Source organism: Crocodylus porosus, unplaced genomic scaffold (assembly GCF_001723895.1).
Source record: "Crocodylus porosus isolate Cpor-Errol unplaced genomic scaffold, CroPor_comp1, whole genome shotgun sequence".
Classification (NCBI taxonomy): domain Eukaryota; kingdom Metazoa; phylum Chordata; order Crocodylia; family Crocodylidae; genus Crocodylus; species Crocodylus porosus.
Genome location: NW_017728944.1, coordinates 5871549 through 5887461, shown reverse-complemented (window position 1 = coordinate 5887461; position 15913 = coordinate 5871549). Strand labels below are relative to the sequence as shown.

The 15913-nt window shown below is 45.4% G+C and overlaps 2 protein-coding genes across 4 annotated transcripts in view; one reads left to right on the top strand and one right to left on the bottom strand.

Moving 5' to 3' along the window:
• Window positions 1–14262, bottom strand: part of NBR1 (NBR1, autophagy cargo receptor) — a 32945-nt gene extending 18683 nt beyond the window's left edge. Inside the window, exons 1-12 of one of the 3 annotated variants that reach the window (XM_019550488.1) lie at window positions 13989–14261; window positions 13250–13359; window positions 12161–12223; window positions 10394–10412; window positions 9869–9891; window positions 9266–9475; window positions 9048–9191; window positions 8099–8173; window positions 6616–6833; window positions 4102–4266; window positions 3460–3666; window positions 757–916 (exon numbers count right to left, since the gene is read on the bottom strand). In XM_019550488.1, the coding sequence (XP_019406033.1) occupies window positions 757–916; window positions 3460–3666; window positions 4102–4266; window positions 6616–6833; window positions 8099–8173; window positions 9048–9191; window positions 9266–9475; window positions 9869–9891; window positions 10394–10412; window positions 12161–12223; window positions 13250–13351 (1386 nt within the window). In that variant the 5' untranslated portion in view covers window positions 13352–13359; window positions 13989–14261. Of the gene's footprint in view, window positions 1–756; window positions 917–3459; window positions 3667–4101; window positions 4267–6615; window positions 6834–8098; window positions 8174–9047; window positions 9192–9265; window positions 9476–9868; window positions 9892–10393; window positions 10413–12160; window positions 12224–13249; window positions 13360–13988 lie in introns of all 3 variants that reach the window. The other 2 variants (XM_019550489.1, XM_019550490.1) reach the window with 2 other exon arrangements.
• A 508-nt stretch (window positions 14263–14770) lies between these two features.
• Window positions 14771–15913, top strand: part of BRCA1 (BRCA1, DNA repair associated) — a 53795-nt gene continuing 52652 nt past the window's right edge. Inside the window, exon 1 of the mRNA XM_019550509.1 lies at window positions 14771–14852. The gene's annotated coding sequence lies outside the window, so the exon portion shown is untranslated. The remainder of the gene's footprint in view (window positions 14853–15913) is intronic.

Here is a 15913-nt window from a genome sequence, read left to right as displayed (position 1 = left end):
TAAACATGTTAGCTTTGTTGTCTGGTGTGACAACCAAATTTCCCAATACGTCCTGCAGGGGCCCCACATTACCCGGGACCTTCTTTCTACCCCTATGTATTTAAAGAAGGACTTCTTATTGTCCTTAATCTGAGAAGTTAGTCTTAATTCCATCTCTGCCTTGGCCTTCCTGACTGCCCCCTTATATCCCCGAGCGACTGCAGTATATAGTCATCCCTGGTGATGACCCCTTCTTTCCATAGGGTGTACGCCTCCCTTTTAGCAAGAGACATTCCTGGATGCTTTTTGAGAGCCATGGAGGCTTGTGTGCCCTCCTGCTCCCTTTGATCCTCGTTGGAATTACCTTCCTTTGGGCTTGGAGGATCGTTTCCTTAAGGAGCAACCACTCCCCTTGGACACCTGGCTCCCCTCTCCTCTGGGACCTCAGCGCTTCCCCAACTATCCTCCTTAGCTCTATTCTAGCCTCAGCTCCACTACCTTCCTCACTGTGAGGGCATTGATCTGTCCCCTCACACCCCTTCCACCACAACAGACTTACCAGATGTATGCAACTCTCCGTGCTGCTGGGCTGTGTATTGGAAACTGGATCAGTATTGGCCAATATGCCTCCTTAAAAATTGGCTATCATTATCGGCCCCCAAAATCTCTTTTGGTGCACCCCTAAAAAGCCACCATTCCCCTTCCAAAACTTCCCAATTAAGCTATTGGAGTTTAAGTTTATATTCAGTACAAACTAACAACAAAAAAGGGAGGCACCTTTGTGTCCAAGCTCCATTCCACATTGCCAGTGTTCTTCATCTGCCAGTGTTTGATGAATCTTGTCCCAGGTTGTAGATGAGTCCCATCTGGCAAATTCTCATCAATAAATGCTGCACTCAGAGTAGAGACAACCATTGGGCAGGGCTGTACAGGAGTCCTAAGCGCACAAGCAAAGTACATGACGTTACTGGACTGAATTAACTAGGCAGATGCATTTCTGGTCATTCTTCTCAGTTTCTAGTTAATTTTAAAACCCCACTATTTAAGCTATTTCTTTTTCTCTGATTAAAAGGCACTCTAAATAAGATACTTTGACTACAAGTTTCTTCCACTAGTTTTAACAACAGAAGCACACACCAAGCTAAATTGTGTGATTTCTCAATTTTTCAGTTGATCTGCTTCTATTTAACAGCACTCTGGCCTAACTTCAAAGCACTTAGATACCAATGCTCCAATTAAAAATGTATCATCTTAATTTCTTTGCAAAAATTTTGTAACGGGAAGCTAAGGCCAAAACTATTTAAACTACAGAAGTTGCCAATGAGCTCAGCTACAGATCCATTTGAAAAGTTTCAGGCCATGCATTAGATTTCAAAGGACGCCTTAAAAACAAACAAACAAACAAACAAACAAACAAACAACAAAAAGAAGAAAAAAACCCACACAGTCTCTTATTTTTAACTTTGGCTCAAAAAGGTCAGAAACTACTTGAAGGAGTAACAGCATTCCCTTTATCCTATTTTTAGATGGGATAATTATATTAAGTGCTTGTCTGTATTCCACAGAGAGTAAAGGGACTTTTATCCTCCTGATGCTGAATCAAAGAGACTGAGCAACAGCCTGTATTGGACTCCTGAACAGCTGGGCTTAAAAGCATCATTGCTTTTCAATGAGATGCCATACCTTTTCCTTGTAGGGGGCTCAGACAACTACACACTACCAGTCTGTGAGCAAAGAAAGATTAAGAAAAGCATCTGACATTGAAATATAACATTTAATTGATCAAAAAGAATTTAAAAATTAGGTATGTTTCTTCCCTTCCCTCCACACTTAAGTAACCAATTATAGTGAGCAAGGGCTATTTAACAGGTAACCTGTGGGCAAGAGCCTGCAAGGAGTTAAACTGCAGCCCCTGGGCTCCTACGCAGCTACAGTTCCTCCCACGTTTTCTCCCCCACACAAGCATTTACTACCTGCCAACATTTCAAGGGGTGGGACAGCAGCCAACATCTCAAGTGAAGCCCACGGCCAGGAAGAGGAGGTGGGGGGCCACCAGCATATGCAGCGCCCATGTACATGGTGCAGAGGGCACCTCATGCAGTGTAGGGAGGGGGGAGTACCAAGTGCATAGTGCAATAGGGGTGGGGATGCCTGCATATGCAATGCAGCTGGGAGGAAGCCTGCATGCACACTGCAAAGTGTGAGGAGGGCTTCCCTACAGCTCTCACTTTAAAAATTGGATCTGGACTATGCATCAAAAAAGGCAGAAATATACTTCTGTATGTTTAAGGGAATAAATATCTGAGAAAATATACATTTAAGCCTGTACCTTCACAACAGGTTTCTTGCATGAAGAGTCAAGTTTAATCTCATGAAATAGGTCCCATGCAAAAAAGGTGTGTGCAAAGAACTCAAAACAGAGGCCAATAGGGGCCAAGTAAGAGAATGGGAAGAAAGATTCTCTCTCAAAAATTTGTTAAAAATGATGATGCCAATTTGTACTATACACACAGGAACCCTGACATGTTATTTCTGTAATGCTACAAGAACACAATATGGCATATACACATGGAGGGCGTATGACAAAATTGCTACAAAAGGCACAGTCTCAGCCACGGAGTGACAGGATTCCCTCACTGAAGCCTTCAGCCTGCTTACAGAGAGACTCAGCTTTATCAGCTGTTGCTGCCATGCAAGCTGCCCACATCCCAGTGGCAAGAGCTGATAGTCAGTCTCCACTGCCCCAAATAGGCCCTTGCTGCCATTATAGCCCCGTAAGCTGAATCTGCTCGCAAGCCACTTAGAGCAGCAGAGGCCACTAGGCAGTCCCTGCTACCCAATCAGTCCTTGCCAGCACTGCAGCCCTGTCACGGCAATGGATGACAGGCTGCCTACTTTATCACTGTAACCCTTGTCAGAACCCCAGCTTTTCTCAGGGTCCTGGCAGTGGTGGTGGTTATTTCCATTGTGCTGCTAGTGCTGCCAAAGCATAAGCAAGACCCAGCACTCTGCAAAGCATGGAATTGGTAGTAGGTCCCTGCTGGATTGCCCACCAGTTTCCTGAAAGCGGAGAAGAGGAGAGGAAGATCAGAGCATTGTGGGATGCTGCAGGTGAGAAAGACCTGCCCACAAGTTAAAATTTGTCATAGAAAAATGTTTTCCCCATGACATTATTTTCAGTCTGAAATTGTAGCTTTACACAGATCTGCCATTTTTCAGCATGACAAACAGCGTGAATATATGGACTCTTTTTGTCACGCTAAACACAGCTATACAATGCAACAAATACCACGTGTGTCAAAGGAGAGAGAGCTATTCCCAGATACACATGCTTTACATAACTATTAAGAACTTGGAACCAGGGAAGATCTGACAAACAGAATTAATTTCCAAGGGTTTTACTGCAGCAAATCTCTCGTGGAGTTTAACTGCCAGATAAAAATAAGTAAATAAATAAATCTGGGTACTAGCAACCCTTACATGAGACCACTGGGTTTCAGGCTCTCAGGCTTGACAGTAGGTGAACTGGGTGTCTCCACTGCATGTACTGAGTTCCACAAGTGAATCTTTCTGTGTAGCTTGAGCTGTTTCTTCAGCTCTCGGACCTCTGCCTTTCGCTGTTTTTTCTCTGCTCTTAATCTTTGCTTTTCTGCCTTTAGAAATCTTTTGTCCATCTGTTTTTGGAGCCTGCAAAGAAAGGAAGCCAGGTCTTCACAATAAACAGTTATCAACTGAACTAGAACTTGGACTAGAATTCTGTTTTTGGTTGAAGCTAAAGGGAGCCTTCATGGAACACAGCAGTGTTCCTTCCAAAGGGAAGGAAACCTATAGTAGCTGATAAATAGTACACTTTACTCGCAGAAGACATTAACATTTGTGACAGTAAAGGGATGCGGCAAAACCCAGCTACTACGGCTTCTAAACCTATAAGGTGGCTGGTTGCTGTATCACATAAAACTGTGCTCACTCATCTACCTCATATTCTGGAGATACTATTTACCAAATTTCTTGCTCTCTTTCATAATCCCAAATCATAAAAACCTAAAAAGAAATCTGAACACAGGCATTTTTACTTTGTGGACCAGAAGAGTACTACAGTAACAGAGGCAGCTAAAGACTTACCTAACTTGCTCCAGAGTAGCAGGGAGCCGAGGGGAGAACTGGCCAAGGCTGTAATGCTCAGGTGTACAGAGTATAGGTTTCCGCAACTTTAACAAGACGTGATTAGGATCATGAGAATATGTCCCTGCTTCACACAGTTCGCAGATATTGTAGGCTGGGCACAAACTGCAAAGGAGGAAAGGCAAAAGGTTACCCTGCTAGACAGAACTACTAAGGAAGGAAAGGAGATCCCACATACAGATAGCCTCCCCATTTCTCCAAAGAAACAAACAATTGCATATTAAGGCCTTCCTCAAGGTATAACCAAAGACGACTCAGACTTTATACACCAATGGCTGGAACCTCCCTTCCAACCCAACTTCAAAGACAGAGCCACTTCCTATTTAGCATCTCACCTCTAACCCTGTTTTTTCTCTAATCCATGACTAACTTTGTAGATTGTTTTGTGATAGTACAAATCCACTGTAGTGCAGTGTTGTGCATACTGTGATACACTGTAGGAAACAGGAAAACCAAAGCTATCACCAGCTTTCCAAAACTATTGAGGGCAGATGCAGTAAAATTAGTGGAGTCACAGCCTGGCTGCTCCTAGTGGCCATGAAAGATAAATAGATCATACAGAACAGGGGTCTATGTTTTTGTGCAGAGTGCCAAAAAAAACTCCCAATGTCAACTTGTAAGATGATGATGGGGGCAGATGGCAGGAGAGCTGCAAGGGGTTCTAAACTTTTTTGTGGTAGTACAGCCCCAGTCTCTTCCCCACCATCCCTACAAGGTGTGTGAACCCGCTGCCAGTAATGAGCTCAGCTAGGGCTCCATGGACCCCACTGCAACTCCTTGCAGCTTCCCTGTTGCCTGCTGCAAGCAGCCCCGGTTTGATGGCCAGTGGCAGGGTCCTGCCCAGAGGCTGAGCCAGCTGTGGCATGTTGAGCAAAATGGCTTCACCTGCCACATTCTGGCATGTGCCAGGGGGTGCTGACCCCAGATACAGAATCACAGGAAGAAGTACCCAATCAACTGTTACAGCTGCAGTTTAGATCTTAAAGCTACAGGAACTCAAATAGCAGAGTCTGCTAGTACATAGGATTTGTTACCATTGAGCACTTACCACCTATTAGCAAGATCCTTGTAAACCAAAATTTATGACAGCCCCTAATTTATGGTGGTCCTAAAACTGCACTTTTCAGCAAATTTACTATTTCTCAAAATTGTTTTGCTCATTTATATTCCTGTACAGCAAAGATGATTTAATAACAGGGGTGCACTGATAAAAAATTTCTTGGCCAAAAATTATTAGCCAGCCCTATCAGCTGATACTGAATCTGATAGCTCATTTACAGGAATGTAGCCCGGCAGCTTGGAGAGCAGCATCCTGCCAATAAGTTGGGTGGGGAGAGGGTGGAAAGGGGTAGATCGAGGCACCCATAGTGAGGGAGGGAGTGGGGCAGGGGCTGCCCAGCCAGGGCAGTGAATGGGACCCCAGAGCCAGGAGTGGGATGAAGCCACAGGCAACTTGTTCAGGGGACCAGAGGGTGGGGAGGGGGAGAAGATCCCCACTGCTGTCTGCACCCCTGGGAGAGAGACAGGGGCATGTGGTCCCCTGGGATTTCTGCGTGGGGCAAGGGTGGGCTGTCCACTGTGGGCTTGGGGCCAGAGGCTACCCTGGCTCTCTCTCAGTGAGGTGGCTAGCAGCAGGGTGGGCTCAGCTGTGTGAGGCAATGGGGGGTGGGGGGAAAGAGCAGGGAATTTTGGAGTGGCCATAATCCTTCAAAGCCCCCTGTAGCACTGCCCCAGCTTCAGGCACTCTGCTCTGCTGCCTTTCCCTCGGGAACGCTGTGCTGTGGGGCAGGCAGGCGACACATACTTGGGGGGGGCTATAGCTACCCCAAAATTCCATGTAGCCCCCAAAGCCACCTCTCCCAGCACTGCCACCCACCTGCTTAGCTGAGCCCACCCTGCTCCCAGTCCCAAACCAGGAAGAGGCTGTCACAGCCCCTGGTTCTGAGCCCACAGCAGACAGCCTGCCCTCACCCTGCACACGAGTCTGGGGATAGCATATGCCCCTCCCGCAAGGGTGCATGCCGCAGCTGGGGGCCACCCCCTGGCTCCATCCTGCTCCTGGCCCTGGGGTTCCAATTCACTGCCCTGGCTGGGAAGTGCCTGCCCCTGCCCCAGTCCCACTCCCTCCTTCACCGTGAGGGCCTTGATTATGCACACAGCATTTGCTGGTGACATTAATCAGCTACAGCAGCTGAAAAAAGCTGATGTTAATTTTCCTTTGATCAATGCCAATCCAATACACAACTGATATATCGGTGCACCTCTATTTAATAATAAAAAAGATGCATGCTTTTGCACTGCTGCTGATTATACAAGGCACGCACTGGAGCATTTAGGATAAGGATTATGCCCCATGAATGGTGATCTTTACTACTGAAATAATATTCACTCTTATCCATATTCCATCAACACTGAAACACCATTCTTCCTAAATATCCTGCCATCAGACTTTACCTGCATTGGTAGCGGATCCCTACAATTCGGGTCTGACAGTGGCTGCAGGAGATTAGCCAGTCACACTGGTGGCCTTCAGCTGAATGCGTCTCCAGAGTTGAATGTGCTGTAGCAAGAGAGCTGCTGGAGGAATGCAGGGGCTGGTTGTGAAGAACAAGCTTCTCGCTTAGCTTCTGCTCAAGTTTCTCAACAGTTTCCTTAACTATTTGTTCCCTGAACTGAAGATAAGAAGCTGGTCACAAACACTTCCTTATGGGCAGCTTTAGGAGTCAGTCTGAAGATTCCCATCATCCCCAATTCATAAGCCAGATGTGTTCAGAACTAACTCCTTTTCCTCTGCCTGTATCTTCCAGACTAAACCATGAGTGCCTGCAGACACACAGGATTCCTGCTAATTAGCACACCCCAGCAGCTTGGCATCTTGTGTAGTCAATGTCCCAACACTTCAAGGTGGTGGTGAGGGCACCTGACCTAAAGCTCAATGAGCTTTAGTTAAAGGACTCCACCACCATTTTGAAGCACAGGGAGGCTGAATACATGAGATGCTGTGAGCACTTTAATTAGAGCCACCCTCAGGACCTAATCTAAAAAGTGCCACCCCCTTACTCCTGGAGCACGTGTAAAGGTGCCTCAGGTGAATATCGCACTTATCAGATGATCATTTGGGACTTCAAAACACATGGCTCTGTATTTGACAAATTTAGTTTTCTTATTATTAGCAATACTCCACAGTTTCCCAGCAAGGTGGCTGAGAAAGTTACACAAGTTTAATATGACCCTGCTAACTTTGTACCTGCACTGACCTTCCTGACCAGCAAGCATAAGGTCCCCATTTGTCTTCAAGTCATGATTTTACCTCCCTTTTTCATATACAGAGAGAGCTTATTTTGTGTATAGAGCCTTCACAGGTTTGTTAGTTGATCAAAGAAAGAAAAGCTTTAAAATCATCTAGCGCCTAAAGTATGTAAATTTCTCTTTTTAGAAAAATATATTTTTGTAAAATTAGACTATTTTTGATATAGTCTAGGAAAGAAATTACAAATTTCTGTGTTTCTACGCATTTTTATGACTTCAGCTTCAGAAACTAGTAGCTGATTAATCCTTATAACTCTTAGGTAGTTTCTTCTCCTGTGAGCTTGCATGGTGACAAGCTCCTCAAAACAAAATGAACACCTAAAGTATACCACACTTCTTAGAAGTGTTACCTTCAGTGGCTTTGCACTTCTTAGTTGTGCTATGTGTCAAGTCTCAGGAAGTTCTCAAAATTACACCACTAGAACTGGTCAAACAGAATTTTCTACAAGCAGCACCATATTATGGTGCTTGATGAGATGACAACCACCATAAAGTCCTTGTGGCTGTCCAGAATACAGCCTAGATTCTAGCATGGAATGAGTGAAAAACCAAATGTGATTTCAATTATCCTCCCTTCCTACAGTATTTTACATAACCTTTTGAAAAGACAAATTCAAAAGACACTTACTGTTTCCAAGTAGCTTGTAAACCACTCTGGAGGCTTTTTACTGGTCCTTCCTGCCTCACGTTGATTTAGCTTTTGCTGCAGAGCAAATAAAATTACAAGCATTATAGATGCTATTTCCTAAAATACAATCTCTAATGAATTAGAAATTAAGCAGTAAGATATACCGCTTTCAAGTACATCCCCCACTTCTCCTTGTAAACTGCGAACAGTGTTCAGGATACTTCTCTCTCAAAAATGCTGTCACTTTAAGCAGTTACCCATTCACAGAAAAACAGTAGAAAGAGACAATACAAGCAAGCCAGCACATGCATATTAAGTAACCAGACTATGAATTTGCTAACAAAAGCAGGAATCTTTCAGTTTTTCATGTAGAACTACACACTGAAGCTAAAAGAAAAAAAAGCATAACATTGTACACAGCTGAAGCAAAGAACAGAATTATGAAAACAAAGATGCTAGATCCTATTCCACCTATAAGGCACTTAAGTGGACTCAGACGTTCAAGTGACATCTTATTTCATCCTGCTCAAGCTCCTGAAAAAAACATTAATATGCCTACTTCAGTAACAGAGTCATCTTAGCCTTTAAGTTAAAAAAACAGCAAGCAGGAAAACCCATTCAATCTTTATGTTTACGATTTCCCATGAACTCAAGTAGGGTAGATTACAATGACACTTAAATGTCTAAAAGGTAGAAGAGAATCTGGCCCAAAGATTTTGGATATCTAACCATATCTAACCTCAAATGTTTAAGACTTCTTCCTCGATTTAAAAAATCCTTCTTTAGAGACATCCAAATAGCTTTACTGACTCGAATGAATTTGAACAAGCAGAGGCAGAAATTTTGACTCAGAACCTCTACCATGAAGTAAAGATGATGACCATACTGAAATACTATATTGTAAAGTGAAGTGATTCTGATTTAGTTGTACTGAAGAAAACATTTTTACCTGTGTCGTGGTCTTCATGTCCTCCCCTATGGTCTGAGCCAGCAGGGAATAGTGAGAGAGAGGTTTCTTTCCATCCTTTAGCATGGCCATTCTTTCTGACCCTGCTTTTTCACATACTTGCGTTGAACAGGAATTTAACGTTTCCTTTGGAGAAAGATTTTCTTATATTGTTAAGTGAAATTATTCTGATTTAGTTGTACTGAAGGAAACAGTCTTACCTGTGTTGTGGACGTCTTCTTGTTCTCCCCTATGGCCCGAGCCAGCAGGGAATAGTGAGAGAGAGGTTTCTTTCCATCCTTTAGCATGGCCATTCTTTCTGACGCCACATTTTCACACACTTGCATTGAACAGGAACTTAATGTTTCCTTTGGAGGAAGATTTTCTTCATATACGTTCATCTGAAGTTGGTTCCCTAATTTAGCTGCAATCTAAATATAAAGTGCATGATAATCACTTCCCATTCATTTCACTTCAGAAGCAGTATGTAAAATCCCTTAAAGAGATTGCATTATACTGCACTGCTATGGCTGCAAAACCAACACAGTAAGTGACATGCCAAACTGCAGTCAGCTGAGCTCTCTGCCACTCAATACAGTCAATATAAAAGAAATGTTACAAATGGCTGGGACACGAGACAGCTGTTGTGTAGGTTTTGTTGAATTCACGACTAAGCAGTTTATCTGCACTGATAAACTGAATCAATACAAAGGACTTTAGTGCAGATGCAACCAGGGAAACCACTTCACTTTTCATTTATTCAAGAATACTTCAGTTACATCCATTTAGTTAAAGGCATTAAAAAAAAAGTCAAAAAGAATTACCTTCAAAGCTTCTTCATATTCCTCTAAAAGAAAAAAAGGGAAGTGTGAATGTTTCTACATTCTAGAAACAAGCATGTAATTTTAGTATACTGCATTTAGGATCTCACGTATCAGGAAGTAAAGCTCACATACTCTCCAGGGGATTCAGTAGCATTTATATGCCATAGAAGTGACACAGAAGACTACACACAACTGCACTCACCACCCAGACGTGGAACATTCTTCTCTTCATTTACACCCACCTCTTGTAATTCCTCTGAACACTGAACCTAACCCATAGAATTTTAGTCATTATAAAAGTTGTTTGTGTTTTTAGGGATTTCTTTAGCTCTTAACCAAACTACTGAAGTAGTGAGACAGTAATAAAAAAGACTGAAAGGACTTTTAAGAATAGCCTGCTACAAGTTTTCCTTTTACAAACAGATCCTTCCTGTTCCCAAGTAAGACGCTCTGACATGGCCTGCCACGAAATTATGGCTTTACAGAAAACAGTACAATCTAAACATGAAAAAACAAATAGCTCACCTTCACTATTGACAGAAACCTGTGAAGAGAAATAATAATGAGCAAGAGTTACCATCATTTGACATAAAATGATTTACATATTTGCAATTAAATTTTCAAGTAGCAGTAGGATAGAGATTCTGGGTAAGAAATAACTGTTTTCCTATACTCCCTAACTCACTTATCATTTCATGCTATTGCCCCTTATTTTAACCTATTTATTTAGGTATGCAATTTATAGGCCTTCTTCCCAACAAACACTCAGGTTACCTTACAGCAAGAAAATCAAAACATTAAAATGACGACTACAATGAATAAACAAAAGAAAGCAGAGCCCCACTGAACGATGTCTATGCCTGGAGCATAAACTCCTTGGGACAGCTGTCTCTTTGCCTGTACACTGATACTTGACTGGGGTCTCTGCCATTTAAGAATCGTTGGAATACAAGGAAACAACACAGCTGCATCTATGGGAAGCAAGTTACTAAAGATTCCTTCTACTTTCTATACATGCAAATACAGTCAAATCTTGCTCTCATTAGTACTGAAAACATTATGCCTAAATGCTAATCTAAATTACATAGAAACCAAGCCATCATCCAAAGTTTGGCTATTTATTCACCATATGCAGCGTTAAGTGACTAACCTGCTGCTGTAAAAATAAGTTATTTAATCACTAGCAGTAATGCTTTTTCTAGCGAATGATTAAGCTCCATTCCAAAATCCCATCAGATTAACAAACAAGAAGACAGCCTATTTACACAGGCATGGCTTCAAGTGAAAAGGGCGATTTCCTCCTCATGAATTTTCTTGGAAACAGCAAATGTAGTGATCTTTTTAAAAAGGAACGGTCTAATACGATACTCTAACAAAGACTTTCAGACATGTTTACGTTTTAGAAATTAAAAAAAAATCCATATTGCAGCATTCAAGTTTTATAAAAGCTTCCTTCTCATCTATAGAACCCTATAAGTAGTGAGGCAGAGAAGTTATGCCAGGCAGTTAGTTATTTGATAGGTACATGTAGAACCAAGCAATTTCTCATTGAGTCATTAATTCATATGGAGGCATCTGAATTAGATCTGCAAAAGATTTAAGCATATCAGATCAAGTAAGTAATAGGGGTGTACCGATAGATTTTGGGGGTGATATCGATAGCCAATTTTTAAAAAGGTGTATATGGCCGATTCAGATCCAATTTCTGATAAAGTTCCACCAGAACAGACTTAGCAGCTGGATGCAAGGGGAGGAGGGAGGAAAGGGGCATCTGGGGGGGGCAGCTCAATACCCCCCAAAGTGAGGGAGGGAGCGAGGCTGGGGCAGCTTGCCTGGAGGGTGCGGGGATGGGGGAGCTGGCTCCCACTTCTGTGAACACCCCTAGAGGGCACAGGACGGAGGGGGGAGTGGAGGGGATGCCCCCAGATCTGCATGGGGCAGAGCAGGCTGCAGCTGCGGGCTGGAGCCAGCGCAGTACTGGGCTCTTCCCAGTGGGGACTGGGCTGCATGGGAAGAGGGGCTACAAGGAGGCTGCAGCTCCCCCTCCCGGTGCTGCTTCCAGTCACCCCAAGCGCACCCCCATCCTAACCCTTCCACCCCTTAAGTGCCAGGAAGAGCCTGGTGCAGCTCTAGTCCCAGCCTGGCGCAGCCCACCCCACCATGTCCTCTGCACATGCCTATATAGAGGGGGTTACAAATTGCCTCTCACCTTTCCAAAAATAAAGTAATGATCTAACACTAAAATAGCCACAAATGGGGATATGCAGTATGAAAAATCACCTATGCAAGTACCTCATCATTATCCTCATCCATATATTTAATCTGAATGTTGTTCAGGTCGAATGAAACTTTCACCTGAAAGAAAAAACAAAGATTGACACTTGACAGTTCTTAACTAGTCAGTCCCTTCCCTCTCCTCGCTCATTTAAAGATCAATGAAGCTTTATGAAGTCCATTTTTCTGCAGTCCAGCAATGTCACTGCCTCTTCTTCAGCCATTACACAGTTTAATCATCCAATAACAAAACCCAATATTTCCCCAATCCCTTCTTCTCTAGTTAAAAACCAAAGCTGCATTTAGTAATCTTTCCACTGAACTGGCATGGGACTTACTCAGTGTTAATTACTGTTGCTGCTCACTATGTAAATACACCGCAATAAGGAGAGACTTGAAGCCAATGCTCTTAAGCACAGAAACCTTTAAACAAACAGACAATCAGGAAACAATACACTCATGTGACCAGCCTTTATTTCACATACCTACCTTCCTTGGGTTGCCAAAGGCTGAAGTAACACAAGTATCAAAAGACCCAAAGTATTTCACTCCATTACTAAGCAACATCTTCAAGTGTTTCAGATTCAAGAAAATGCTTCAGTGTAGCCATTCTCTAGCTGTTAATTGCTCAAAATGAACTGTAAGCAAAGCCAGGTGTTTCTCTGCAGAACAATTTCCAAGGCACAGATACCTATATAAAATCTAAGCATGAAAAGGCTTGCTTATTTCAGGCAACTGGTAAAATTTTCGACTTGTTTTTAGAAATTGTTACACAGGGGTCAGGTTTTGGCTACTGCGGATCTAGCAGAAAACAAATAAGTAAAGCTGGAAATGCAATGAAAATGGACTTTCATATCATCAGCATCCAAGAAGCAAGTTGTTCCCTACTAAATCTGTTCAACAAATGACATCAGAACAGTACAAGCAGCTTTCCTCCAAGGATTTACCAAAAAACATCCTGCAAAGTGGTCTTGACACAAAATGCTCCTCTCTGCCAGGTCTCTAGCTGCCATTTTGTTTACAAGTCAGAAGCAAAGCACTGTTTTGCGACACAGCAATAGCGAATGTGCATCTAGAAAACCTGCCCCTGCAAGCAGCTCCACTCACCATGGCCTCCACATCTGCCCATGTAGTGTTTGATGAATCTGAAACCAGGAAGCTCTGGGTCTCTCCTCTAAAGCTCACGCTGAGGTTTACCTGGGGCTCCATCCTGTGGGCTGTCAAAGCAGAACGTCTGTCACTCACAAATCAGTCAGGACATGGCAGAACAAGCTCTGCAGGGAGCGCAAATGCATGATCCTTAACAGAGCCAGAGTTTACTTTAAATATTTGGAACTTGTTGAACAAAGCGGGGCCGAGCAGAGACTCCGCCAGCCCGGCCATTAGGTACTGCACTGCCACCTGCGGCCAGGTGACAGGCAGCAATTCCCGAGCTATGAGTCATGCAGGGCAAGATGGACGAGGAGGAGACGGCGGCGGCAGGGCCCCGGCCCCAGCCCCAGCCCCAGCCTTCCTCGGCCTCACAATGCCGGCCGCTTTCTCGCCGGCCGGGCCGACGCATCGGGCAAGAGGCAACCGCAAGGCTGTCTACGCCGACGGGGCCGGGAGCGACGGGGCTTCCCGGCTCCCGCAGGCCTGGCAGGCCGAGACCGAGGCCAAGGCCAAGCACCCAGCGGCCGGGACCAACCCGGAGCCTCCGCGGGGCCTAACGCGCTCTGCAGCCGCACTCGGCCGGGGCCTCCCACCCTGCTTCAGCTCGGAGGGAGCTGGCCGCCACCACCGCCCCAGGGGCGCACTCATCCCCTCGGCGCCGCCTGCCCGGGCCTACAAACTCGCTCTCACCGTGGCCGGACGCGCCCGCGACTCCTCTGCTCGGTTATGGCGATCCTAACATGGCGGATTGACCTCACCCGGCCCCTCACCGTTGCCGCCAGCCGATTGGTCAGAGCGACTGCCAATCCTCCCCTTCTGCCTTCTGGTTGGCCGCAGCGAAGGGGGCGGAGCGAAGAGTCGGAGAACCAAAACAATAAACAGAAGAGAGGAAACTAGGGCCGGGCAGAGCGACCCCTGGGCGGGACTACATGTTCCGGCATGCCCCGCGCCTCTCCCCTCACCGGTTCCGAACCCACAGTTGCTCAACTAAAGTCACAACTTCCACCCCGCACCGACGGAGTCATGACCCGCGTGTACCTCCCACGAAAGCCTGGTCCCTTGAACACCCCTTTTCCTCCTGACAACAAGCTATTCTACCCCTCATTCCACATGACGTAACAAACGCCCGCTGAGGCGGAGGGCCACATGCAGCGACTGGGCCAATAGAATCAATCAGTGCCCTACTTTCCGGGCGCGGGGCGCTATGCGGACGTAAGAGCTAATACGAGAGCTGTTGCCGACATGTGACTCCGACTCCGCCGTGTGATTGGCGGCTGTGGGGGGCGGGCTCCGAGCGGGGGAAAAGGCGCGAAAGGCTGTCTGCGCCAAGCGGAGTCCGGGGAGCGAGTGAGGGTGCGTAGGAAGCGACGTCGGGGCCGGGGCCGGGGCCGGGGCCGACCCAGCTGCGAAGGCGCAGAGGGATTGGGGCCGGGGCAGGGGCCGTCAGACAGCTCCGCGGAGCCGCCCCCGCCTGCTTGCTCGCGCAATCCCTTTGCGTCCCAGCCCGGGCCTTCCCCGCCGCGACTCGTATTTCGGCTTCGCGGAGCTTCGAGTCCGGGTGCCCTGCGGTCGTCAGGAGGGCGATGCCGGCCCGGACCCGCGCGCTTCTCGCCTTTCTCCTAAACAATGTGAAGCGTTTGATCCTTTCGACCTGAGCGACGTGGGTATTGTTGACGCTGAGACGGGAGCCCCCGGTCCTAGCCCTGGGAGTCAGTGGAGCCCGGGGCTGCCTCTCTGCAGTTCAGTAGCTTGCAGTGTGTGCCCTCGTTTGCTGCCATCTCCTTTCCCAGAGGTAGCCCTCACCTCTCGCTTGCCCGTTGGCACTCCTACAGTAAGTTCCCAGCTTGCTGCTGTGGTTCCCTTTGTGTCTCAAGCTCTCTCTTTGCTGTGCGTATTCAAACTTTGTATCTCTGCCTTTAGAGCTGTCCATGAGCCAGTTTCTGCCCATAGGCATGGGCACAGGAGCTGTTTTTTCTTGCCATTTAAAGTGTTTTATTGCCGTGACTTAACAGAAGCGTATGGCTTTACAGCACTTTCAAAATGGGTACAGTGCTTTACATTAACCCTTGTTGAATTAGATATTAAACTTGAAGTGCTGTAATTTATAGCACTTCAGCAACCTACAGGGCTTTAAATAACTTTTGACCGGTGGAGAAACCTTAGGAGTCTGTGGAGCATGGTCTGCTTCCGAATCTGGAAATTGCAGGGAAGCTCACAGCCTATTCCTCCTCTCTCCCACCCCAAACACTGTACTTCTATTGTGTTTAAGAGCATTATAGCTGTATAAAGTTATAAAAAGTGCTCTAAATTACAGTATTGTAAAACTTCTGTACACACCCTAAATTTCCAGTGTGATCTATTTTCATGTCCCATCTGCCCTATTAACAAAAACTTAACATTGATACCCCTTGGACTTCTTGCATAAACACCACTGTTTTTTATTTTGCTTTACGTAGCTAGAAAGCCCTTGCCTTATTCAGATTTCTCTAACCTAAAGCCTCAAACAAACTAGTTCATCTATTAAATTAATACTTCATTGGCAGGTGTGGGGGGAGAAAGGCGAACTCTTTTAGTAAGACCTATATGTGAGCACAAAAAGTTCTTACTGAATTTTTTTTT